Below are 27,646 nucleotides of genomic sequence, written 5' to 3' on the forward strand. Positions count from 1 at the left end.
TGAAAACCGGAACATCCGGTTGTTGGGGACTCGGCATAGGCTACTAAGGACTTAATGTGGTCCACACACACCCGCAAAGTCGTAAAGAGGACACGACAGCACCTCTTACCCCTCAGGAGGCTGAGAAGATTTGGCATTTGCCTTCCGATCCTCAAAAAGTTATATAGCTGCACCATTGGCAGCATCTTGACTAGCTGCATCACCACTTGGCAACTGCACCGCCCTTGACCGCAAAGCGATACAGAGTGTGGTGCGGACGGCCCAGTATACCACTGGGGCTGAGCACCCTGCCATCCAAGACCTCTATATCAGGCGGTGTCAGAGGAATGCCTGAAAAACTGCCAAGAACTTCAGTGATCCAAGACAGACTCTGCTACTGTCCGGCAAACGGTACCGGAGCATCGGCTCTTGGACAAACAGGCTCTGAGACAGCTTCTACCCCCAAGCAATAATGCTTACCCGGACGATCTGCATTGACCCGTTCTTGCACTGACTCTATGCACATTTACAAGACTAAACTGTATATACACTCACTCACACACACACACAAAACTAACACTTCATACAAACCCACACACACAAACACACACACATACACTACATAAGCACACACACACACACGCCAAAATAAAGCAAAGGAGTGCTACAAAAACAACAACACAGAGTTACACATGGGATAAACAAATGTACAGTCAATAACACAATAGAAAAATCTATGTACAGTGTGTGCAAATGTAGCACGTGCAACACACCATACTTTCACCCTCATCATAAAAAGCTGCTTCTCTGTTCTTTATTTTACTCCTATTATTATCTATCCTGGCATCCCGAGTGGTGCAGCGGTCTAAGGCACTGCATCGCAGTGCTAGAAGCATCACAACAGACCCGGGTTTGATCCCGGGCTGTGTCGCAGCTGGCCTCGACCAGGAGACCCTTGAGGTGGTGCACAATTGGACTAGCATTGTTAGGGGAGGGTATGGCTGACTGGGATGTCCTTGTCCCATCGTGCTCTAGCGACTCCTTGTGGCGGTCCGGGCATGCATGCTGACTTAGATCGCCAGCAGTACAGTGTTTCCTCCGACACATTGTTTGCAGCTGTCTTCCAGGTTAAGCTCCCCAACTACCAATTGGGGGAGAAACTTTACCCCAGCCTTTATGTACACATCTATCTTAAATACCATGTACTCCTGCACAGTGATGAATTCTTATGTATTTTAATTCTTGCTTAATTCATGTGTATTCTATTCCTCTTGTGTTACTACTTTAGGGCTCATAAGTGAGTATTTCACAGTAAAGCATACACCTGTTGTGACAAATAACATGTGATTTGATTTTGAACTTCACAACTGGTAATTACCAGCTTCCCACTTGGTTCATCCAGAACGCCGCAGCCCGTCAGGTGTTCAACCTTCCCAAGTTCTCTCACGTCACCCCGCTCCTCCGCTCTCTCCACTGGCTTCCAGTTGAAGCTCGCATCCGCTACAAGACCATGGTGCTTGCCTACGGAGCTGTGAGGGGAACGGCACCTCAGTACCTCCAGGCTCTGATCAGGCCCTACACCCAAACAAGGGCACTGCGTTCATCCACCTCTGGCCTGCTCGCCTCCGTACCACTGAGGAAGTACAGTTCCCGCTCAGCCCAGTCAAAACTGTTCGCTGCTCTGGCCCCCCAATGGTGGAACAAACTCCCTCACGACGCCAGGACAGCGGAGTCAATCACCACCTTCCGGAGACACCTGAAACCCCACCTCTTCAAGGAATACCTAGGATAGGGTAAGTAAGGGTAAGTAATCCTTCTCACCCCCCCAAAAAAAAGATTTAGATGCAAGTGGCTGTTCCACTGGATGTCATAAGGTGCATGCACCAATTTGTAAGTCGCTCTGGATAAGAGCGTCTGCTAAATGACTTAAATGTAATGTATGTAAATGTTATGAACACAGTATAAATCATATAATTAGGAATTAGAATGGATATGAACCTTATTAAGATGGTCCAAAGGTCAGCCATGTTGGTCAGCGAGTTGGTCAACCATGGTTTTTATTTATTTATTTATTTATTTTTATTTCACATTTATTTGACCAGGTAGTCCAGTTGAGAACAAGTTCTCATTTACAACTGCGACCTGGCCAAGATAAAGCAAAGGAGTGCGACAAAAACAACAACACAGAGTTACACATGGGATAAACAAATGTACAGTCAATAACACAATAGAAAAGTCTAGGTACAGTGTGTGCAAATGTAGTAAGGTTAGGGATGTAAGGCAATAAATAGGCCATAGTGGAGAAATAATTACAATTTAACATTAACGCTAGAGTGATAGAATTGCAGACGATAACATGCAAGTAGAGATACCGGGGTGCAAAATAGAAAAAAAAAATAACAGTATGGGGATGAGGTAGTTGGGTGTGCTATTTACAGATGGGCTGTGTACAAGTACAGTGATGGGTAAGCTGCTCTGACAGCTGACGCTTAAAGTTAGTGAGGGAGATATAAGTCTCCAGCTTCAGTAATTTTTGCAATTCGTTCCAGTCATTGGCGGCAGAGAACTGGAAGGAAAGGCGGCCAAAGGAGGTGTTGGCTTTGGGGATGACCAGTGAAATATACCTGCTGGAGCGCATGCTACGGGTGCGTGTTGCCATGGTGACCAGTGAGCTGAGATAAGGCGAAGCTTTACCTAGCAAAGACTTATAGATAACCTGGAGCCAGTGGGTTTGGCAACGAATATGTAGCGAGGACCAGCCAACGAGAGCATACAGGTCGCAGTGGTGGGTAGTATATGTGGCTTTGGTGACAAAACCGATGGCACTGTGATAGACTGCATCCAATTGCTGAGAAGAGTGTTGGAGGTTATTTTGTAAATTGCATAGCCGACGTCAAGGATCGGTTGGAAAGTCAGTTTTACGAGGATATGTTTGCCAGCATGAGAGAAGGATGCTTAATTGCGAAACAGGAAGCAGATTCTAGATTTAACTTTGGATTGGAGATGCTTAAAGTGAGTCTGGAAGGAGAGTTTACAGTCTAGCCAGACGCCTAGGTATTTATAGTTGTCCACATATTCCAAGTCAGAACTGTCCAGAGTAGTGATGCTAGTCGGGCGGGCGGGTTGCGGGAAGCCATCAGTTGAAGAGCATACATTTAGTTTGACTAGCATTTAAGAGCAGTTGGAGTGAAAGGAGGGATGTATGGCGTTGAAACTCGTTTGAAGGTTTGTTAACACAGTGTCCCGAGAAGAGCCAGATGTATACAAAATGGCGTCGTCTGCGTAGAGGTGGATCAAAGAATCACCCGCAGCAAGAGCGGCCCAAGAATTGAACCCTGTGGCACCCCCATAGAGACTGCCAGGGGTCTGGACAACAGGCCCTCCGATTTGACACACTGAACTCTATCTGAGAGTAGTTAGTGAACCAGGCGAGGCAGTCATTAGAGAAATCAAGGCCGTTGAGTCTGCCGATAAGAATATGGTGATTGACAGAGTCGAAAGCCTTGACCAGGTCGATGAAGACGGCCGCACAGTACTGTCTTTTATCGATGGCGGTTATGATATCGTTTAGGACCTTGAGCGTGGCTGAGGTGCACCCGTGACCAGCTTGGAAACTAGATTGCATAGCGGAGAAGGTATGGTGGGATTCGAAATGGTCAGTGATCTGTTTGTTCACTTGGCTTTCGAAGACTTTAGAAAGGCAGGGCAGGATGGATATAGGTCTGTAATAGTTTGGGTCTAGAGTGTCTCCCCCTTTGAAGAGGGGGATAACTGCGGCAGCTTTCCAATCTTTAGGGATCTCGGACGATACGAAAGAGAGGTTGAACAGGTTAGTAATAGGGGTTGCAACAATTTCAGGGGATCATTTTAGAAAGAGAGGGTCCAGATTTTCTAGCCCAGCAGATTTGTAGCGATCCAGATTTTGCAGCTCTTTCAGGGCATTAGCTATCTGCATTTGGGTAAAGGAGAAGCGGGGAGGGAGGCTTGGGCAAATTGCTGCGGGGGGTGCAGAGCTGTTGGCCGGGGTAGGGGTAGCTAGGTGGAAAGCATGGCCAACCGTCGAAAAATGCTTCTTGATATTCTTGATTATCGTAGATTTATCGGTGGTGACAGTGTTTTCTAGCCTCAGTGCAGTGGGCAGCTCGGAGGAGATGCTCTTATTCTCCATGGACTTTACGGTGTCCCAAATTTTGAGAGGAATTAGTGCTACAGGATGTACATTTCTGTTTGAAAAAGCTAGCCTTAGCTTTCCTAACTGACTGTGTATATTGGTTCCTAACTTCCTTGAAAAGTTGCATATCGCGGGGGCTATTCGATGCTCCTTCGCAGTAAGCCACAGAATGTTTTTGTGCTGGCCATGGGCAGTCAAGTCTGGAGTGACTTGTTCTACATTTTTTGATTGGGACATGCTTTTTTAAGATGGGGAGGAAAGCACTTTTAAAGAACATCCAGGCATCCTCTATTGACGAGATGAGGTCAATATCCTTCCAGGATACCCGGGCCAGGTCGATTAGAAAGGCCTGCTCGCTGAAGTGTTTTAGGGAGTGTTTGACAGTGATGAGGGGTGGTCGTTTGGCCTATTACGAATGCAGGCAATGCTGAGATCCTGGTTGAAGACAGCAGAGGTGTATTTAGAGGGCAAGTTGATCAGGATGATATCTATGAGGGTGCCCATGTTTACGGATTTAGGGTTGTACCTGGTAGGTTCCTTGATAATTTGTGTGAGATTCAGGGCATCTAGTTTAGATTGTAGGACGGTCGGGGTGCTAAACATATCCCAGTTTAGGTCACCTAACAGTACAAACTCTGAAGATAGATGGGGGCAATCAATTCACATATGGTGTCCAGGGCACAGCTGGGGGCTGAGGGGGGTCTATAACAAGCAGCAACAGTGAGAGATTTATTTCTGGAAAGGTGGATTTTCAAAAGTATTAGCTCGAACAGTTTGGGCACAGACCTGGATAGTATGACAGAACTCTGCAGGCTATCTCTGCAGTAGATTGCATCTCTGCCCCCTTTGGCAGTTCTATCTTGATGGAAAATGTTGTAGTTGGGGGTGGACATTTCAGGATTTTTGGTGGCCTTCCTAAGCCAGGATTCAGACACGGCTAGGACATCAGGGTAGGCGGAGTGTGTTAAAGCAATGAATAAGACAAATGTAGTTTTTTTTGCCAGTGCTGTGATAAGATATTGTGTAAAACAATGAATGTGAAGAATGTATCTGCACTGTATGTGTGTTAGCTAGCTCGCCAGACAATTTTAGAGAAATTATTCCATACATGTTTCTAATTATCTGCCAATATGCCAAAATTCCATTCAATCAATGCAGAAAAGTTGTAAATGCAACATGTACTGATATAGTATCATATAAAAGCATTCACAGCTTTCCTAGGGTGCATTCTTAAATTAACTCTGTTGTCTACTCCGATTTCAGACCACTCTCGTTGAGAGCGCAGAATAACCAATGAATTTATGAAGGTGCAACACCTGTTGAGTATGACAGGTGTCAATAAAGTCTGCAAAAAAACGTAATTACATTTTCTAAAGCCCAGACCGCACTCTGCGTGCACTCTGGCAGTCCAGAGTGAATTTATGAACACACCCCAAGAAAACTAAATCGGAGACATTAATGGTCTGTTTGCACATATTTTAGAGGCCATTTGTACAGAAAATGTGTAGAAAGCCTGTATAAACTGTATTCATTATTATATTACTATATTTTAGTTTGGCTATAATTCTATTACACAAATTCTGATACATCACATGCCTTTTATTTCGCTGCACAAGTAAATGCAGGAAATATATGACCTATGCCTCTACTGCCATTCATTCCAATTAGACTGGTTTTGGATTTCTCCCTGACTAAGATAGCTCCCATTTTCGCCCCATTCTGGAACTTTGAGGGATCGTGACATATCCTCTCTAGTAATTTAATAGGATCTCTATGGCATAAACCCAGCTGATTCTCACTGAAGAACAGGGTCCAATCACAGAGTTTCCAAACCCAGAGGCGCAACATCGTAAGACTTCCGGGAATGCTCAAGAAAGAGACCAAACAGACCAGGCCGGGACTTGAGAAGTCGATGAGAGACATTAAACATCATTCATTAGTTGTTAATTTTCTCAAAATCTAAAGGCACAACCTAGATTTGAGCTACTGTCTTCAGTAGTTGAACATGTTATTACTCCAACCTCGTGAAAGTGACAAACTGACTCAAAACTCAAAAACAACTTAATATCGAAGGAGTGCCTTTGTGTTGACGGCCTGCACATGCGCAGTTTGGCGCGAGACGGGCGTTAGACACCGTTTCCTGACTTGTTATTGGAAGCATACGTATTTACAACAATGAATTGAACGTATAGACCCGATTAAGTGTTTCTGTTCATGAGTTTAGCTAGCCAACGTCACCATGACATCGTCTACTACAAGAGTGATCGGGTATTTATATTGGAAAAGCAGTTTCTGCCAAGCTTCATACTGCACTGTCTTTGGTCCAATGTTCCATCCATTCATCGTTTTTTTCTTTCCGGAATGTGAGTCTCAGTTGTAATATTTTGATTATTGGGTTGTCAGTGATTGGTCGTATATTGAAAATTGGGCGGTTCTCTAGTTCATCCAAGGCGTGGCATTAACAACGCGGGAACTGGCGGGTTCTGTTACTTTTGTTTCGAGTCGAACGTGTTGCAACCCGCTTAACTGATTCCTTTTATTTATCGTGTGATAATCCTGATGGGCTCCCGCTCCAAGTTGTTCCTGGCGAAACACGTTGGCGGCAACGTTACAAAGTTGCAGATTTATTCACAAAAGTTCAGTTAGTTCGCATTCTAACGTTAGCTCGTATTTGAGGCAGCTACTGCTGTTAGCTAACGTTTTTCTTTGTTTTAAAAAAATACAGCGGTTTGTATTAGATGATAGCTCTCTAGCTAGCTAACCAAAACAGAACTTGTGTGACATGGAATCATTTCAGAAAGTGGAAAAGATTGGAGAAGGGACGTACGGAGTGGTGTACAAGGCAAAGAACAAAGTCACTGGAGAGACCGTTGCCCTCAAAAAAATCAGACTAGACACGTAAGTTGTGTCTGACTGACAGCTAGGTTAGCTGGCTATCGTTAGCCAGCTAATTGTCACATTGGCAAGTAGCTGGCTCCTCCGTCGCTACCTATTTGGCTATGTCGCTACCTAGTTACTTGACCTGAATTGATAACCAGTGAGTCTTGAAAGTAGCCCATGTTATGCTAGTTTATAGATAACTACCTGGATAGCGTAGTTAGCTTTTAAAGCTTTGTACGAAAAAACAAGTCACTGTCTTGACAGCTACTGCTATCATATGGCATTGGTCACATGGACTGTAACGTTCTCATAAGTAGATCCAGCTATTTAGAACTAGAAATCGCATCCAGACGCATGTAGAAAAAAGGGTATTATTAACTGCACCATGTTATACACATTATACAATGGATGGACCCCATGCAATGTTCAAATTAATTTGTCTGACTTTGTGAGGAATGGGATGATAGTGTGATATTATGCCTTCTTAGGGAAACAGAGGGAGTACCAAGCACTGCCATCCGAGAGATATCACTCCTCAAAGAGCTCAGCCACCCAAATATTGTTGAGTATGTACCATTGAGCTACTTATGTTAAACACCAGCTTTCTCTGTTAAATTGTGCTTACATTGACATCTCTGTACTTTCACACCGACAGGCTCCGTGATGTCATCCACACAGAAAACAAACTGTACCTGGTTTTTGAGTTCCTACATCAGGACCTCAAGAAGTTCATGGACTCCTCCTCTGTCTCTGGTATCGCTTTGCCACTTGTCAAGGTATTCAGACTGCACTGCACATGCAATTTGTTTAGACTGACCAAAAAAACAATAGGTGATGCATTTAGCAGACACTTTTATCCAAAGCAACTTAGTCACGCCGGCATAGATTTTTTTTTCTGGGTGGCCCCAGGAATTGAATGCACAGCTCTGACATTGCAAGTGCTATGCTTTAATTGAGCCATACAGGACAACAGTGCCTCCACTGTGATTTGATACATGTTTCAATTCCACTTGGGTCTTTGTCAGGTGGACATATCATCTAACTACTGTGCATTGTTATCAAGGTGAAAAACCCAAGTAAAAAGTACATGTATGGCAATTGTTTGATTATTTACCAACTAACAATGTTTCTGTATGTGTAATGTTGTGGTTTTGTTTTTTACCAGGTTGTAGCATAACTCTGTTCTGGATTTTGTATGGCAGTGCTACATACATTTTGTCACCTGAAATGAAAACAATATGGTAACCTAGCTCAGGTTGTGTGACTGTCTCTCTCCCTATGAATCTAATTATGGTGTGTTTGCAGAGTTACCTGTTCCAGCTGCTACAGGGCCTGGCCTTCTGTCACTCCCACAGGGTTCTCCATCGGGACCTGAAGCCCCAGAACTTGCTCATCAATGCCCAGGGGGAGATCAAGCTTGCTGACTTCGGCCTGGCTAGGGCCTTCGGGGTGCCTGTCCGCACCTACACTCATGAGGTGAGGCATACACAATATACATACACCAAACTGTATTTTTGCTGTGTGGTTTTTAATTGTCAATGGCTAGCAATATTAGTGTTTCACATGTGTTATGATCCTGTGAGCATCTCATCATTTTTGAGCCCATGATAGGGAAATTAACATGTATTAACATTTCTCAGGTGGTAACTCTATGGTACCGAGCTCCAGAAATTCTCTTGGGCTGCAAATACTACTCTACAGCTGTTGACATCTGGAGTTTGGGGTGCATCTTTGCTGAAATGGTACATTTATTGTCTGGCTATAATATTTTGCAGCTTCAACATTTTATAAAGCAAGGTGTCACTTCATCTCCAAACTTTCCAATTCATTCTTCAGATCACTAGGAGGGCCTTGTTTCCAGGTGACTCCGAGATCGATCAGCTGTTCCGAATCTTCCGTACCCTGGGTACTCCGGATGAGGCGGCCTGGCCAGGAGTCACCTCCATGCCTGACTACAAGCCCTCCTTCCCAAAGTGGGCCCGGCAGGAGCTGTCCAAAGTGGTGCCTCCTCTAGATGACGACGGGAGAGAGCTTCTTGGGGTGAGAACTCTAACCACATTAATGATGTTTTGGTATTGGGCTAGTACCAATAAGATTAATCAAATGTAATCACTTGAAATTATTGCTCAGAGCTTCACACTTTGCTGTCACTGGCCGATTTAAACATTGTACCTTATTATGACATTTTCTTATTCTTCTAGCAAATGCTGGCCTATGACCCAAACAAGAGGATATCTGCAAAAAATGCCCTTGTCCATCGGTTCTTCCGTGACGTCACCATGCCAATGCCACACCTACGACTCTGAGACATGCAGACTGACAGGGACAATACATAGCGCAGGGTCTTTCCATGAGAGACCTCTGAGCATAAGGACTGCCCCAGCTCTTATCCACACCTGAATAGTACAGTCCAGAAGATTGGAGAGATCACAGGGAAATATGGGTGCCATTCCAAAAATCATTCCAGCAGCTAAAACCAGCGTTTTATAAATTAGATGTCCTGTGAGTTTCTTTTCTTTTTTCTTTACAGCTATGAGTGCTTGTTATGGAGTGGAGAATGGATTGGAAAATTCCAGTTTCAGCATTAGATTTGTATTGAAGGGGTTGTGTTTAGATTTTATCAAACTTGTTATGCCAATTTTATAAATGTTTAATGATTATACATAAAGATAAACTTGTTCCAAATCTTCTGTCTTTTCAATTCATGTAATTTTGTATATTTACAGGTACTATATGCGAGTTAACATTCAGAATCCTGTGCCAACTTTTGGCAAGCTCTTCATTTGAGTTAGGTTAACATTGTGTGACAATATGAAACATGGTATGTGTTATTTTGAAGATATTTCATCAAGGCTTGACATAAGAAGTTCTATAGTATAGCCACAAACAAAAGGGGGGAAAAGGAGGGTTAGTTACAAGTAAATTGTTTTTGAACAATCGCAACATGTAGTGTTGATCCCATGTCTTGATCTGAAATAAATACAAAAAATCCCAGAAATGTTCCATATGCACAAAAATTTATTTTTCAGAGTTTTGTGCACAAATGTGTTTATCCCTGTTAGTCAGAATGTCTCCTTTGCCAAAGCCCTTTTGTGGGGAAAAGCTAACTCTGATTGGCTGACTCCCCGTGGCTGCAGCCCTGCCCAGCACAGGAGGTTTCTGCCTCCCCTCTCCCAATGGATGGCCCTGCATCACACAGGAGGTTGGTGGCACCTTAATTGGGGAGAATGGGCTTGTGGTAATGACGAGTGCAGTTAGTGGAATGGTATCAATTACATCACGTGGTTTCCAGGTGTTTGATACCATTCCCTAATGAATTTATTTAAATTGACTGATTTCCTTGTATAAACTAACTCAGTAAAATCTTTGAAATTGTTCTATGTTGAGTTTATATTTTTGTAGTATGAGTCACTTAGTTACTGAGGGAATTATATTTTGATGTGTTAATCTAGTAAAGTATCGGCAGATGGCAGCACCGCTGAACTTTTTCAGCATTTATACCGTTTCACACGAGCGTAGACAAGCCTCGTGCAGCCAATCATCGGTCGTTTTGTTACGCCTTTCAGCAAAGCGCACTACCGCATTGGATATTTTGTTTCCGCTCTTACCCGATACAAACAAGATGGCCGACGTTGTTGAAATCCATAAATTGAAGGTGAGAAAACAATAAAAAAATGAATACAATTCAATGTATACGGAATTATTCAACTAGTTTTTTGTCAAATTGACAAGTGATTGAAAATGTGCTTATTTTACGGTTTACAACGCGAGCTGATGTAGTTTTGCGGTAGTAATGCAGTGTTACATGCCTGCAAATGGAAGCTAGATAAAAGTTATCGGCTGATGTGCTAACTAGTTAACGAGATATTTTGTCATAATGGACTTTTCTTAGAAGGTTTGGGATAATTTACGCACCAGGCTATGAGAATTAGGTTAGGGTTAGCTAGCTAAATGGCCTAAAAGCAACTTTTTTTAAAGTATAAAAACTGTATCCCATCTAGACATTAGCACATATTAACGTTAACGTTAGTAGGCTTACGTTACTGTAAAACACAGAACGTCGTCAGTTTAACAGCTACCTGTACGAATTAATTTAGCTAGCTAAATACTACATTCCACATTGCAAATGAATACGTTCGCTAGCTAACGTTAGTGTGCAAAGTTTGCTCTATAGCCAGCTAGCATACTTTTAATGAGCTCGTTATTATTGGTTGGATAGCTAGCAGTTATTTACATTATTGTCAAAACTGCCCCTGTTACCCCGTATACGGCAAGTTATTGTACATTTCACTATCTGTACTTCAAATCAAATGTTATTTGTCACATACACATGGTTAGCAGATGTTAATGCGAGTGTAGCGAAATGCTTGTGCTTCTCGTTCCGAGAATGCGCACTCAACAAGTAAGTAGTGTAAGGTGATAAGGAATATATATATAATAGGATATATGAATGAGTACAGAGCAGCATACAGTAGATGGTATCGAGTACAGTATATATGTAACAGTATACTTTTAAACCGTCCCCTCGCAGGGACCTTCTGCACACATCAACAACGTTGTTACCCATCGCTCCACAAGAGCCGCGGCCCTTGCAGAGCAAGGGGAATTACTACTTCAAGGTCTCAGAGCAAGTGACTTAACCGATTGAACCGCTATTTAGCGCACACCGCTAACTAAGCTAGCCGTTTCACATCCGTTACATATACATATGAGATGAGTGTGTAGACAAAGTAAACAAAGTGGCATAGTGATACATGTATTACATAAGGATGCAGTCGATGATGTAGAGTACAGTATATACATATGCATATGAGATGAATAATGTAGGGTAAGTAACATTATATAAGGTAGCATTGTTTAAAGTGGCTAGTGATATATTTACATTTCCCATCAATTCCCATTATTAAAATGGCTGGAGTTGGGTCAGTGTCAATGACAGTGTGTTGGCAGCAGCCACTCAATGTTAGTGGTGGCTGTTTAACAGTCTGATGGCCTTGAGATAGAAGCTGTTTTTCAGTCTCTCGGTCCCAGCTTTGATGCACCTGCACTGACCTCGCCTTCTGGATGATAGCGGGGTGAACAGGCAGTGGTTCGGGTGGTTGATGTCCTTGATGATCTTTATGGCCTTCCTGTAACAACGGGTGGTGTAGGTGTCCTGGAGGGCAGGTAGTTTGCCCCCGGTGATGCGTTGTGCAGTCCTCACTACCCTCTGGAGAGCCTTACGGTTGAGGGCGGAGCAGTTGCCGTACCAGGCGGTGATACAGCCCGCCAGGATGCTCTCGATTGTGCATCTGTAGAAGTTTGTGAGTGCTTTTGGTGACAAGCCAAATTTCTTCAGCCTCCTGAGGTTGAATAGGCGCTGCTGCGCTTCTTCACGACGCTGTCAGTGTGAGTGGACCAATTCAGTTTGTCTGTGATGTGTATGCCGAGGAACTTAAAACTAGCTACCCTCTCCACTACTGTTCCATCGATGTGGATAGGGGGTGTTCCCTCTGCTGTTTCCTGAAGTCCACAATCATCTCCTTAGTTTTGTTGACGTTGAGTGTGAGGTTATTTTCCTGACACCACACTCCGAGGGCCCTCACCTCCTCCCTGTAGGCCGTCTCGTCGTTGTTGGTAATCAAGCCTACCACTGTTGTGTCGTCCGCAAACTTGATGATTGAGTTGGAGGTGTGCGTGGCCACGCAGTCGTGGGTGAACAGGGAGTACAGGAGAGGGCTCAGAACGCACCCTTGTGGGGCCCCCGTGTTGAGGATCAGTGGGGAGGAGATGTTGTTGCCTACCCTCACCACCTGGGGGCGGCCCGTCAGGAAGTCCAGTACCCAGTTGCACAGGGCGGGGTCGAGACCCAGGGTCTCGAGATTGATGACGAGCTTGGAGGGTACTAATGGTGTTGAATGCCGAGCTGTAGTCGATGAACAGCATTCTCACATAGGTATTCCTCTTGTCCAGGTGGGTTAGGGCAGTGTGCAGTGTGGTTGAGATTGCATCGTCTGTGGACCTATTTGGGCGGTAAGCAAATTGGAGTGGGTCTAGGGTGTCAGGTAGGGTGGAGGTGATATGGTCCTTGACTAGTCTCTCAAAGCACTTCTTGATGACGGAAGTGAGTGCTACGGGCGGTAGTCGTTTAGCTCAGTTACCTTAGCTTTCTTGGGAACAGGAACAATGGTGGCCCTCTTGAAGCATGTGGGAACAGCAGACTGGTATAGGGATTGATTGAATATGTCCGTAAACACACCGGCCAGCTGGTCTGCGCATGCTCTGAGGGCGCGGCTGGGGATGCCGTCTGGGCCTGCAGCCTTGCGAGGTTAACACGTTTAAATGTCTTACTCACCTCGGCTGCAGTGAAGGAGAGACCGCATGTTTTCGTTGCAGGCCGTGTCAGTGGCACTGTATTGTCCTCAAAGCGGGCAAAAAGTTATTTAGTCTGCCTGGGAGCAAGACATCCTGGTCCGTGACTGGGCTGGGTTTCTTCTTGTAGTCCGTGATTGACTGTAGACCCTGCCACATGCCTCTTGTGTCTGAGCCATTGAATTGAGATTCCACTTTGTCTCTGTACTGACGCTTAGCTTGTTTAATAGCCTTGCGGAGGGAATAGCTGCATTGTTTATATTCGGACATGTTACCAGACACCTTGCCCTGATTAAAAGCAGTGGTTTGCGCTTTCAGTTTCACGCGAATGCTGCCATCAATCCAAGGTTTCTGGTTTGGGAATGTTTTTATCGTTGCTATGGGAACGACATCTTCGACGCACGTTCTAATGAACTCGCACACCGAATCAGCGTATTCGTCAATATTTCCATCTGACGCAATACGAAACATGTCCCAGTCCATGTGATGGAAGCAGTCTTGGAGTGTAGAGTCAGCTTTGTCTGACCAGCGTTGGACAGACCTCAGCGTGGGAGCCTCTTGTTTTAATTTCTGCCTGTAGGCAGGGATCAGCAAAATGGAGTCGTGGTCAGCTTTCCCGAAAGGGGGGCGGGGCAGGGCCTTATATGCGTCGCGGAAGTTAGAGTAACAATGATCCAAGGTTTTACCACCCCTGGTTGCGCAATCGATATGCTGATAAAATTTAGGGAGTCTTGTTTTCAGATTAGCTTTGTTAAAATCCCCAGCTACAATGAATGCAGCCTCCGGATAAATGGTTTCCAGTTTGCAAAGAGTTAAATAAAGTTTGTTCAGAGCCATCGATGTGTCTGCTTGGGGGATATATACGGCTGTGATTATAATCGAAGAGAATTCTCTTGGAAGATAATGCGGTCTACATTTGATTGTGAGGAATTCTAAATCAGGTGAACAGAAGGATTTGAGTTCCTGTATGTTTCCTTCATCACACCATGTCCCGTTAGTCATGAGGCATACGCCCCCGCCACTCTTCTTACCAGAGAGATGTATGTTTCTGTCGGCGCGATGCGTGGAGAAACCCGTTGGCTGCACCGCCCTGGATAGCGTCTTCCCAGTAAGCCATGTTTCCGTGAAGCAGATGACGTTACAGTCTCTGATGTCCCTCTGGAATGCCACCCTTGCTCGGATTTCGTCAACCTTGTTGTCGAGAGACTGGACATTGGCAAGAAGAATGCTGGGAATTGTTGCGCGATGTGCCCTTTTTCGGAGTCTGACCAGAACACCGCCGCGTTTCCCTCTTTTTCGGAGTCGTTTCCTTGGGTCGTTGCATGCGATCCATTCCGTTGTCCTGTTTGTAAGGCAGAACACAGGATCCGCGTCGCGGAAAACATATTCTTGGTCGTACTGATGGTGAGTTGACGCTGATCTTATATTCAGTAGTTCTTCTCGACTGTATGTAATGAAACCTAAGATGACCTGGGGTACTAATGTAAGAAATAACACGTAAAAAAAACAAAAAACTGCATAGTTTCCTAGGAACGCGAAGTGAGGCGGCCATCTCAGTCGGCGCCGGAAGTAGTTTGGTCTGTTGTCAAATTGCTGCATTGAGTTGTGCCAAAACTGTTTACTCATGTGGTAGCCATGTTTATCATAGCACTAATTTCGTTGGTTGGTTGTAGTTTACATTTTAAAGAATACATTTAATCAATGTTAATTTGCTACTGTATTATATACATACCCTCTCCACTAACAAAGTGTTATACATTTGTTGACCCTAACTTCACCTTCAGTTGGCTGAGCTCAAGCAGGAATGTGCTGTGAGGGGATTGGAGGTGAAAGGAAACAAAGGTGACCTTATTGGACGGTTGCAGGCATACCTTGAGGAGCATGGTATGGTGGACTTGACTTTCTTGCATTAACACTCACTAATGTCTTAATAGCGCTGATTGTACAGTTTAAGTGTTTTTGTTTTTGTTGCCTTGTGCGAATGCGTAAAGCTCCCCAGCCCTGTGAATTTTGACATGGAGAGTTCACTTCAGTTCCATCTATTACACTATTAGCAGCATGCATTGTCATGTTTAGGTGTTGGTCTGTGGTTTCTTGTTTTTGCATAATAACAAACACGTTCCCTCAGATCTACCTATTCTTGATTTGTTTCTGAACTCACCTTAATTTAAAAAACTACTGCAATATAAGCCTTGCTCTTTTTTTTTGTATGGTATCATGAATTGTCTTGCTTTTTTCAATAACTGAATCTTAGTTTGATAGATGTACAGTGGATTTGAAAAATATTCAGACCCCTTGACTTTGTTGTTAAATTGCAGCCTTATTTTAAAACGGATGAAAGTTTTTTTCCCCTCAATCTACACACAATACCCTATAATGACAAGGCAAAAACAGGTTTAGAATTTATCAAATGTATTACAAATAAAAAAAACGGACATTTATGTAAGTATTCAAACCTTTAGTCAGTACTTTGTTGAAGCACCTTTGGCAGCGATTACAGCCTTGGGTCTTCTTGCGTATGACGCTACAAGCTTGGCACACCAGTATTTGGGGAGCTTCTCCCATTCTTCTCTGCAGGTCCTCTCAAGCTCTGTCAGGTTGGATGGGGAATGTTGCAGCACAGATATTAAGAGGTATTTCCAGAGATGTTCCATCAGGTTCAAGCTCTGGCTCAGCCACTCAAGGACATTCAGAGACTTGTTCCCATGCCACTCCTGTGTTGTCTTGGCTGTGTGCTTAGAGTTGTTGTCCTGTTGGAATGTGAACCTTTGCCCCAGTCTGAGGTGCTGAGCAGGTTATCAAGGATCTCTCTGTACTTTCCCCTCAAACCTCACTAGTCTCCCAGTCCCTGCCACTGAAAAACATCCCCACAGCATGATGCTGCCACCACCATGCTTCGCAGTAGGGATGGTGCCAGGTTTCCTCCAGACGTGACGCTTTGAGGCCAAAGAGTTCAATCTTGGTTTCATCAGACCAGAGAATCTTGTTTCTCATGGCCTGGGACTCCTTTAGGTGCCTTTTGGCAAACCCCAAGCGGGCTGTCATGTACCTTTTACTGAGGAGTGGCTTCCGCCTGGCCACTCTACCATAAATGCCTGATTGGTGGAGTGCCTCAGAGATGGTTGTCCTTGTGGAAGATTCTCCCATCTCCACAGAGGAACTCTGGAGCTCTGTCAGAGTGATCAGCGGGTTCTGAGTCACCTCCCTGACTAAGGCCCTTCTCCCCCAATTGCTCAATTTGGCCAGGCGGCCAGCTCAAGGAAGAGTCTTGGTGGTTCCAAACTTCTTCCATTTAAGTGTTCTTGGGGACCTTCAATGCTGCAGACATGTTTTGGTACCCTTCCCCAGATCTGTGCCCCGACACAATCCTGTCTCAGAGCTCCACGGACAATTCCTTTGACCTCATGGCTTGTTTTTTGCTCTGACGTACACTTTCTACTCTGGGACCTTATATAGACAGGTAGGTGCCTTTCCAAATCACGTCCAATCAATTGAATTTACAACAGGTGGACTCCAATCAAGTTGTAGAAACATCTCAAGGATGATCAATGGAAACAGGATGCACCCAAGCTCAATTTTTTTGTTTCATAGCAAAGGGTCTGAATACTAATGTAAATAAGTTCTATTAATGTTTTCGTTTTTTTAAAATAAGTTTCAAAAAAACAGTTTTTGCTTTGTCATTATGGGGTATTGTGTCTAGATTGATTAATGTTTTGTTTAATCAATTTTAGAATAAGGCTGTGACAATGTGGAAAAATTAAAGTGGTTTAAATACTTTCTGAATGCGCTTTATGTAGCATTATTCACTCTGACAGGTGAAGTATGCATTCTCTAATGTACTATGCTCAGATAAACATGATTGTTTTTACAGCCAGCTTGTTGGCTTGACAATGTGAGGAAAATATATATTTAGCGTGTTATGTTCCAGAAGATGAGGTGAATGAAGAGGAGGTCTTGGGAGAGTTAGAGGTAGGAATACTTTACTATTACAATATCTCTGAATATCTTTACATTTGTGGAGGATTTGTTGAGATTACGTGTGTATTTACAGGACGAGCCTAAAGAGGAGGAAATCAATGAAAGACCTGCAGAAGAGGCAGCAGGAGAGACAGCTGTGCCTGAAAAGTCAGTACTCTATTTCACTCACACCCACCTACCTATTGAATATTTTATGTCCTAATGGTTATTATGTGATTGAAGTAGACCTAATCATTGTTATCATGATTCTCATGGTAAATTCAAGCAGTTTTTCAACATTACATCATATTTTCTTAATTCAGTGTTAAGATGAAGCTTGATGTCAGAATGTTATTTTTGTTGTCTATGATTGCAATTCCTGATCAATTTCTGTTGCCATATGTACAAGACCTCTTTGGGGATTATTTCAATAGACAGGTTTCCAGTAATCCACAGTTGTCCGACAAAACCAATGTTGCAAAAATCATTGGAAACGGCAGATATAGAAGACATTTTCCAAAGATCATACATTTTTATCAGTTATCAATTATTTCCGATATAGCCAACAGGAGATCAATTCTCAACATGGCACAGAACGTAGTGATACGTTGGCACTGATTATGTACACTATATATAAAAAGTATGTGGACACCCCTTCAAATGAGTGGATTTAGCTATTTCAGCCACACCTGTTGCTGACCTGAGTATAAAATCGAGCACACAGCCATGCAATCTCCATAGGCCATTCAACTGCCAATGTTTGTCTGTCTTAAGAGCTCAGTGACTTTCAACGTGGCACCGTCATAGGATGCCACCTTACCAAATAAGTCATTTCGTCAAATACCTGTCCTGCCAGAACTTCCCCGGTCAACTGTAAATGCTGTTATTGTGAAGTGGAAACGTCTAGGAGCAACAATGGCTCAGCTGCGAAGTGGTAGGCCACACAAGCTCACAAAATGAGACTGCCAAGTGCTGGAGCACGTAAACATAGTTTTACCTCGGTTGCAACACCCACTACTGCGTTCCAAACCACCTCTGGAAGCAACGTCTTGCAGAAGAACTGTTCGTCGGGAGCTTCATGAAATGTGTTTCCATGGCCGAGCAGCCGCACACACACAAGCCTAAGATCACAATGCCAAGCGTCAGCTGGAGGGATGTGAAGCTCACCGCCATTGGACTCTGGAGCAGTGGAAATGCGTTCTCTAGAGTGATTAATCACGCTTCACCATCTGGCAGTCCGACTGACATATCTGAGTTTGGCGGATGCCAGGAGAACACTACCTGCCCCAATGTATAGTGCCAACTGTAAAGTTAGGTGGAGGAAGAATAATGGTCTGGGGTTGTTTCATGGTTCGGTCTAGGCCCCTTAGTTCCAGTGAAGGGAAACCTTAAAGCTACAGCATACAATGACATTCTAGATGATTCTGTGCTTCCAACTTTGTGGCAACAGTTTGGGGAAGGCCCTTTCCTGGTTCCGCATGACAATACCCCTGTGCACAAAGCGAGGTCCATACAGAAATGGTTTGTCGAGATCAGTGTGGAAGAACTCTACTGGCTTGCACAGAGCCCTGACCTCAACCCCATCAAACACCTTTGGGATTAATTGGAATGCAGACTGCGAGCCAGGCCTATTCGCCCAACATCAGTGCCGACCTCACTAATGCTTTTGTGGTTGAATGGAAGCAGGTCACTGTTGTAGTAGGAACATTTTCCAGCATCTAGTGGAAAGCCTTCCCAGAAGAGTGGAGGCTGTTATTACAGCAAAGTGGAGACCAACTCCATATTAATGCCCATAATTTTGGAATGAGATGTTTGATGAGCAGGTGTCCACATACTTTTAGTCATGTAGCGTAAATAAACCATTGGTTGGCACATGAGAATTATTAGAATATGGCAAATATTAGTCAGTTATTACATTCTTATTACATTCTATCCACCCTGGCTTTCACAGGCTACCCAAGACATGAAACAGATAGATGGGAGGGCGTACAGGCTGTCGCCAATGTATTTATGTGCAATTACCCTAAATGAGTAATGGAAACATTCAAACTTTTTTTGGGGGGGTGATGTCATTATGTCCAGCTGTTTTTCTTTTCTTCAGACAAGTTAGTTAAATGTTAATGCACGCTAGCAGGCAATTGTCACATTTATTTTCTAAGCTAACTTTCGAATACTTGACAATCACTGGACAATTAATGGAAACATACTGCAGCTTCTGGCTGTGCAGTTTATTTTTGACCAGTAGAGGGCAGGCTAGGGTTACCGTTTTTCACTGGATACTGTATTCGCTGCCCTAATGGTTTAATTCAATTCATTTTATTTCTTGCTTTAGGGATGCTGAGAAGAAAGTTGTGAAAATCACTGCCCCAGCAGCTGCAGGGGAGGTATGTAGTAGCATGATGCACAGAATAACTGGTGTATCAATATATTTAAAATCATTGTTTCCCACCATGTTATTCTCATCAGCTCTAGTAATCCTCACTCGGTATTGGAAACCTTGACAGGATGAATGTGTACCTGCCCTATTGGCACTACATTGATGAAGTGTTCTTGTATGAATCTTCAACTTGTATTTGTGTCCATCACAGAAGCTGCAAAAGAGGGCGGAGCGTTTCAACCTGCCTGCCACTGCTGATAGTAAGAAAGAGGCCCGCGCTGCCAGGTGAGCCCCTGGACTGAGTTCCACATTATAATGGATCATCTGTTGACTTTGGATAAACTAGTATTGTACGTCTTGCATGTAGACATCAGCAATGTGTCGCACTCTTGACCCTTCTCTTGACCTCCTCAAATCGATGAAATATAGTAGTTAACAATCAAGTTTTGATCATTACTCAGTGAACAATGTCAGGTAGTTACGTTAAAAGAATAACAAAGATATTATATGTGGCAATAATCTGCCCCATGGGAAGTCATATTGGTCTGACTGTTGAAAGCATACTAAAATTGATGTTGAAAAGATGTAGGTTGTGTGAGTGAATATTAACTGAATTGATCTGATGTTTGTCAGGTTCGGTTTACCAGCTCCAACGTCGGCTTCCACACCAGGCGAGTTGGATTTGTAGCCTTTCATAGGTCCTTCAGCATGACCAGTCCAAAGGGTGTAATTCATTCGATTTTTTTTCTTTGTCTATTAGGTGCACCAGTTGCGAATAGCAAACCAACTGTGAGTATCAAGGGGGGTTATATACATTTTTTATTTTCCTACTGCAACGGCACATAAAATGACACCTCACAATATCCTCACATTTACAGTAGGCTGCTATAACATTGTCATGTAATTAGAATACTAGAATGGACATGAACCTTGTGATTGGTCAGCCATTTTGGTCAGGGAGTTGGTCAGCTATGGTTTGCCAGTGCTGTGATAAGATATTGTATAAAATAAGAACAATTTTTCTGCACTGTATGTTTGTTAGCTATGGAACTCTGTTTGGTCTTTGTGTCAAAAAAGATACACATCAAATAACACTTTAATGCGTCAAAAAAGCTTGTTGACCAATCAGGACCTGAATATGACTCTGCACGTCACTTAATAATTGCACATACAATTTTTATGTAGTTATTACACATTGATTACACTGTCACTTGTATGACATACATCACAGTGATTCACCAATATGTATGCTATGATGCTGGTAAAGTTGTCTTGCACCTGCTGCACGAGGCAGATAAACATTTCTCCAAGCTCTGGGACAGTGCTGGTTAGAAAAAAAGCTAGCAAGCTGTTGGATGCAAACAATGTTCTCCCCCAAAAACATAGCAAAACTATATAATCTGTTTCAGTAGCTATAGCTAGCTAGCTATGTGTCATCTAAAAATCTAAAATACTCCTTATTTATAAGCCAGTTTTTGTATTGGTTGATGGTCGGACCTACTAGCCATGCTTACTTATAACGTTAGCTTGGGGCAACAGGGCTAGGTAGCTGGCTAGCTTGTTTAGTTCATTGTCTATCTAGCTAACTAGTTATTTTCATGAACTACAGTTTGATTTCAATAGGAAAACAACAAGTGGCTGCCGAACTAATACTTATTCACATGGATTCCTAAATCATTGCTAAAATATTGAAAATTATGCTAAAAGTTGCTAAAAACGTGTATCAAAGATATTTGAGAATGTCTTTGTCATACTGCAAACCAAAGTCAATGTAGGGAGTCAGGCTACCTCCCAGTTTCCAAACTGCCATCAATTTGACAAAATAAATTATTTATTATTCTGTTTTTTGATTAGCTAGGTTGAATCAGGTACAGCTGCTTAGGATATGGCTGTCAGGCAGAAGCAGCAGGATCACCATCCCTTCTCCGCTGCCTAATGTGATGGTCGCATGTCGGGAATAATGTTAGACAACCTAGCAATTTCTTTTATCCTGCTCGTTTGATCCTGATCTTATTTCAGATGTTCAGACTTTTCCCCCATTCGGTCAAACAAATAATGTCTTATTACCAAAGCGGTATTATAAACACATCATTGTGTGTGTGCGTGCTTATTTGCAGACCATTTTTATTTTTTATTTTTACAGCTTTGATAGTACTACTGACAATAGTGGTGGCGCTTGCACATGCAAGGCATAACACCTGTATAAACTATTTATTACAGTATGTGATCATATTTTAGATTAACAATTATATTACAGGATTTCTGATATATCACATACCTTTTAATTTCCTACATAAGACAAATCTGTATTATGCCTCCAATGCCATTGATTCCAATTAAACTGGTTTGGATTTCTCCCTGACCAATGTGGCTGCCATTTTCAGCCCATTCTGGAACTTTTAGGGGTTATGACATAGCCCCTCTAGTAATTTAATAGGATCTCTATGAACAGGAATTAATCTGCTGTGTTTATTAGAGGAGAACAAGACTGTATGAAAATGATCAGAACTGTTTTTTTGTCGTTATGAATAGAAGTGTGTGTATATGCATACCTGTTTAGTCTTGGTGGAGCTTGTAACCAACCCCTCTCCTCCCTCTGTGTTGTTAGGTCAGCGTTGAGGTCCTGAAGAAGCGGGCAGAGCGCTTTGGCATGAATGTCTCCCCTGTTGCCAAAACGGTGAGCTGAACTCATGACTACATGAAACTTGCATAGTAATTCAAATTACACACGTATACAGGTAGGGTGGCCAATTGACCCCAATTACACAAGTATACAGGTAGGGTGGCCAATTGACCCCAATTACAAAAGTATACAGGTAGGGTGGCCAATTGACCCCAATTACAAAAGTATACAGGTAGGGTGGCCAATTGACCCCAATTACACAAGTATACAGGTAGGGTGGCCAATTGACCCCAATTACACAAGTATACAGGTAGGGTGGCCAATTGACCCCAATTACACAAGTATACAGGTAGGGTGGCCAATTGACCCCAATTACACAAGTATACAGGTAGGGTGGCCAATTGACCCCAATTACACAAGTATACAGGTAGGGTGGCCAATTGACCCCAATTACACAAGTATACAGGTAGGGTGGCCAATTGACCCCAATTACACAAGTATACAGGTAGGGTGGCCAATTGACCCCAATTACACAAGTATACAGGTAGGGTGGCCAATTGACCCCAATTACACAAGTATACAGGTAGGGTGGCCAATTGACCCCAATTACACAAGTATACAGGTAGGGTGGCCAATTGACCCCAATTACACAAGTATACAGGTAGGGTGGCCAATTGACCCCAATTACACAAGTATACAGGTAGGGTGGCCAATTGACCCCAATTACACAAGTATACAGGTAGGGTGGCCAATTGACCCCAATTACACAAGTATACAGGTAGGGTGGCCAATTGACCCCAATTACACAAGTATACAGGTAGGGTGGCCAATTGACCCCAATTACACAAGTATACAGGTAGGGTGGCCAATTGACCCCAATTACACAAGTATACAGGTAGGGTGGCCAATTGACCCCAATTACACAAGTATACAGGTAGGGTGGCCAATTGACCCCAATTACACAAGTATACAGGTAGGGTGGCCAATTGACCCCAATTACACAAGTATACAGGTAGGGTGGCCAATTGACCCCAATTACACAAGTATACAGGTAGGGTGGCCAATTGACCCCAATTACACAAGTATACAGGTAGGGTGGCCAATTGACCCCAATTACACAAGTATACAGGTAGGGTGGCCAACTGGCCCCAATTGTGTGGGACAGTACTGTGTTTTGTCCCACATCCAGCAACCACACGTCCCGTATTTAATATATATTTTAAAATGTTATGTAATTAATTGACACCTTTTAATTATTTGTCCACTATTTCAGACTCTCCATTCATTTAATGATAATTGACATTGAGTCACTCCAGCCGGTTTCTTTTACAGTCAGGAAGGCAGGTTGCACTTTTGACAAGATACATTTTATATCATAAGGATGAGGTACTGGTCATGTTAAACACTTCTCTAATCTTCGTGAGATCTGATATTCTGTGCAACGCAACTTTAAAAAGACGATACGTAGGGCAATGTCATGTCTACCAATCACATTTAGTCAAATCCTGTCAGGCTCAGTTACAGCTAAACTTGGGAGAGAGGACAGTTAACAATTTACAAGAAGCATGCTTCTAACCAAGAGCTACAAAAGTAACTAAATAGCTGTATTAGATTGAAAGATAAGGTAATTTCGTCAAACTTGTGAGGTTTTCCATGGCTCATTAGGTGCTCATAATTCCTGTACAAGGTCCTGTAATTGCCCGGCAAAATCATTATTTTATCCCGAATTTGGGTATTTAAAAATAAGTCGCCCTACAAACAAGCACATAATCAAACAATAACTTGGTATACTTTCCTATTCTATAGTCTTACCTTATTTGAGTCTAGTAAGGTTAATATAATTACGTTTAACCCTAGAAACCCATAGATATCTGAACCTAATTTACCATAAGTGTCTTACACTTAATCCAGTCAGCTGTTTTCCTCACTTATCCTTCACTGCTGACTTACCCATGTTATTTAGGACAACTCTTTCTGTTCATACCATGGTGTTGGAGAATATTATTCAACCCAAACTGTATCTCCATTTGTTTTCTGGGTTATGTATTCATTACATTTACATTTACATTTAAGTCATTTAGCAGACGCTCTTATCCAGAGCGACTTACAATTCATTCCTCCTCTTATTTGTACTTAGTTGAATCAGCTGCTCATCGAGAGTAGTAGTACACTCTCTCCCCCCAGTATTACTTGGAGAATGTGTGTATTGAGGTTAGTACTGCCCAACCCTCTACTGCACCCCTCACCTTTCCCTCTCCCCTTGCTCTCTTTTTGACTTTTTTTTTTACACAACGGAAACGGCAGTCCGCAGGGGGCAGATATAATAGCCCCTGGTTGGGGGTAGATGGCGTTACCAGTATGCAGTGAGTGAGGAGCAGATTCAATTATTGCGGCAGGGCCTTTTCACTGGAGGCCTTTGTGTGCAGGCGGAAGTGCCTGGCGCCAAGCTCCTGGGGAGATGTGCAACAATGCCTGTTGTGTAATGTCAGCAGAAGTCTCTGTGTGTGTGTCTCTCTCTGTCTGTCTCTCTCTCAATTCAATTTGCTTTATTGGCATGATGTAACAATGTACATATTGCCAAAGCTTATTTGGGATATTTACAATATGAAAATAAATGAGAATCAAAATTGTCAGCGGGACAACAGTAACAACAATAACCAAGGGTCAAAATAACCAGACATTCAACAATGACAATAAGCATACAGTGGAGGATATGTGCAGGTTGATTGGTCTGTCAGACACTGTCCCTCATCTTATGGCAGGCAGTAATGTAGTGGTCTGCCAACCCACAGCTCTCTGCGTCCTCCCCCAACAGGACGGGTAGCCTACTCTCATCAGAGAGGTCTTTGAAATCTTAAATAAGGGTTTCAAATTCTTGACATTTTGTCAGGAAATGCAGCTCTGTCTCAGGTTCTGCTGTTGTGCAGTGGTTGCACAGCCTTTCCTCTACAGGGAGCCAGGTTTTCCTGTGTCTACCCTTCTCAATGGCAAGGCTGTGCTCACGAAGCCTGTACTTTGTCAAGGTTTTTCTAAGGTTTTGATCAGTAGCCATGGTGTACTGTCGATTTAGGGCCAGATAGCACTGCATTAGGCTTTGTGCTTGTGTTTGTGTTTCCCAATAAGCAATGTAGTTTTGTTTTGACTGTGTTGTAATTTGGTTTATTCTGATTGATTGGATGTTGTGGTCCTGAGGCTTCAGTGTGTTAGTAGAACAAGTTTGTGAACTCCGCCCCAGGACCAGCTGAATGAGGGGACTCTTTTCTTTGCTCAACTCTTGGCATTGCAGGGCTTGGTGATGATATGAGAGGGGGTATGTTAGTGATTCCAAAACTTAATTGCTATTTTTTAGTTTTTATTCTTGGTGTATATTGGCCTAATTCTGCACTGCATGCATTGTTTGTAGTTTTCCTCTGGACATGTAGGATACTCTTCCAGAACTCTGCATGCAGGGTTTCAATGGGGTGTTTGTCCCATTTCGGGAAATCTTGGTTTTGCAAGTGGACCCCACACCTCGCTGCCATACAGTGCGGTTGGTTCAATGACCCATTCAATTAGTTTTAGCCAAATTTTAATAGGTATTTCAACTTGAATGAGTTTTTTAATGGTGTAGAACAGGGGTGTCAAAGTCAAATGGACGGAGGGCCAAATAAAAAATTTAGCTACAAGCCGAGGGCCGGACTGTTCGAATGTTCATTGAAAAATTTTTAAATGACGCATATAGTCTAGTGAACCTAATTGAACCTACTGAAAACCTAACAAATATATTCCAATATGATCAGATAAATAAAGCAATATTTTCTTATGGCTCTGTCAGTAATCTTTAATTTTCAACAGACACAAAAGACAAATTTCCTTTATATAAAAATCCCCATAACATGAACATTAAATGAAAGAAACCGGTATTCAAGGCACCATCAGTAGCCTATATTTTCTATTTTAGCAAAAAGTGGGCTAAATTTACTTCAAAGAAAAAAACAATAATAGCAATTTTCTATCATCCACTCAACTGAAATATTTTTAAAATATAATTGGATTGAAATACAATAAAATAAAGTGCAAAAATCTATTAATCAAAAACAACACTTTGTTTAAGGAGAAGTAACATGCAGTGAAAACAAATATTAAACTTTAACTTTTAAACTTGAACTGAGTAAAAACTCTAAATATGTGATTGCACAGTAATGTTCACTTGTTTGAGGTTGAGGGTGATACTTGGTGGTGTCCCATCTTTTCCACAAGTTCATCAATGTTCGGGGTAAGGCTCTGAGCTGAGGAAATCCTCAGAATTGAGTGGAGGTGTTCAGCAGTAAGTCGACTTCTGTGTGATGTTTTGTTCAAGTTCATCAAAGAAAACAGTTGTTCACACAGGTATGTGCTGCCAAACATAGACAACGTTTGAGCAGCCTGGATGCGCAGCTGGGGCATTGTGTCGGGAGGAAACGGGCGAACTCCGCAGCACCCACTGCCGCATATTTTGCCCTCAGTGCATCATTGCATTGGAGGTCAATCAACTCCATTTGGAGGTTTGGTGGTGAGCTTTCCACGTCAACAGCAAATGGGTTACCGAGCAGTTCCAACCTGCTTTTTTGTGCTTCAAAGTCAGCAAATCGGCGTCGAAAGTCAGCGGCAAGCATACCTATTTTATCAGCCAACTGTGCGCTCGGGAACGCACTGGTAGAGAGCTTCTCTTTCATGGTCTGGCAGCTGGGAAAGTGGCTCAAATTTTCTTTCCGCATCTGCGTCTCCCACAGAGTCAGTTTGGTTTTAAATGCCTTCACTGTACTGTACATATCAGAGATGACACGATCCCGACCCTGCAGCTGCAAGTTCATTGCATTCAGATGACTCGTAATGTCACACAGAAAAGCCATTTCACACAGAAACATTTCGTCTCGGAGTTGTGTTGTGTCTTTCCCTTTGCTGTCCAAGAACAGACAAATCTCCTCACGAAGCTCGAAACATCTTTGAAGCACCTTTCCCTGGCTTAGCCATCGCACCTCTGTGTGATAAGGCAAATCACCATGCTCCGTTTCTAACTCCGTCAGAAATGCCTTGAACTGGCGGTGATTCAAACCTTTGGCTCTGATAAAGTTAACTGTGCGCGTGATGATGCTCATTACATGCTCCATTTTCAAGGCTTTACCGCACAACGCTTCCTGGTGTATGATACAATGATAAGCTGTCAGCTCACCTGTCGCGTTTTCCTCTTGCATCTTTTCCCATATCTTCGCCACCAGTCCGCTCCTGTGTCCACACATCGCAGGTGCTCCGTCGGTTGTCAAACCCACGAGTTTTTCCCAAGGCAGCT

General features: G+C 43.0%; 2 protein-coding genes across 5 annotated transcripts in view; both read left to right on the forward strand.

Annotated features, from left to right (window-relative positions):
• Positions 1-6,593: 6,593 nt before the first annotated feature.
• Positions 6,594-9,720, forward strand: cdk2 (cyclin-dependent kinase 2). The gene is made up of 7 exons (XM_035797202.2): positions 6,594-7,048; positions 7,519-7,596; positions 7,686-7,806; positions 8,336-8,506; positions 8,671-8,772; positions 8,867-9,070; positions 9,232-9,720. Exons 1-7 carry the CDS (start codon positions 6,933-6,935, stop codon positions 9,334-9,336), a joined length of 897 nt encoding a protein of 298 aa, XP_035653095.1. The 5' UTR covers positions 6,594-6,932; the 3' UTR covers positions 9,337-9,720.
• Positions 9,721-10,520: 800 nt separating this feature from the next.
• The window catches only part of LOC118400386 (SAP domain-containing ribonucleoprotein-like), a 76,149-nt gene continuing 59,023 nt past the window's right edge, over positions 10,521-27,646 (forward strand). For 2 of the 4 annotated variants that reach the window (XM_052473664.1, XM_052473663.1), the window contains exons 1-9: positions 10,521-10,685; positions 15,166-15,265; positions 17,310-17,350; positions 17,433-17,506; positions 19,671-19,722; positions 19,927-20,000; positions 20,349-20,386; positions 20,476-20,504; positions 22,324-22,392. In XM_052473664.1, the coding sequence (XP_052329624.1) occupies positions 10,653-10,685; positions 15,166-15,265; positions 17,310-17,350; positions 17,433-17,506; positions 19,671-19,722; positions 19,927-20,000; positions 20,349-20,386; positions 20,476-20,504; positions 22,324-22,392 (510 nt within the window). In that variant the 5' untranslated portion in view covers positions 10,521-10,652. The remainder of the gene's footprint in view (positions 10,686-15,165; positions 15,266-17,309; positions 17,351-17,432; positions 17,507-19,670; positions 19,723-19,926; positions 20,001-20,348; positions 20,387-20,475; positions 20,505-22,323; positions 22,393-27,646) is intronic. The other 2 variants (XM_035797204.2, XM_035797203.2) reach the window with 2 other exon arrangements.

This window comes from Oncorhynchus keta, chromosome 21 (genome assembly GCF_023373465.1).
Source record: "Oncorhynchus keta strain PuntledgeMale-10-30-2019 chromosome 21, Oket_V2, whole genome shotgun sequence".
In the NCBI taxonomy this organism is placed as follows: domain Eukaryota; kingdom Metazoa; phylum Chordata; class Actinopteri; order Salmoniformes; family Salmonidae; genus Oncorhynchus; species Oncorhynchus keta.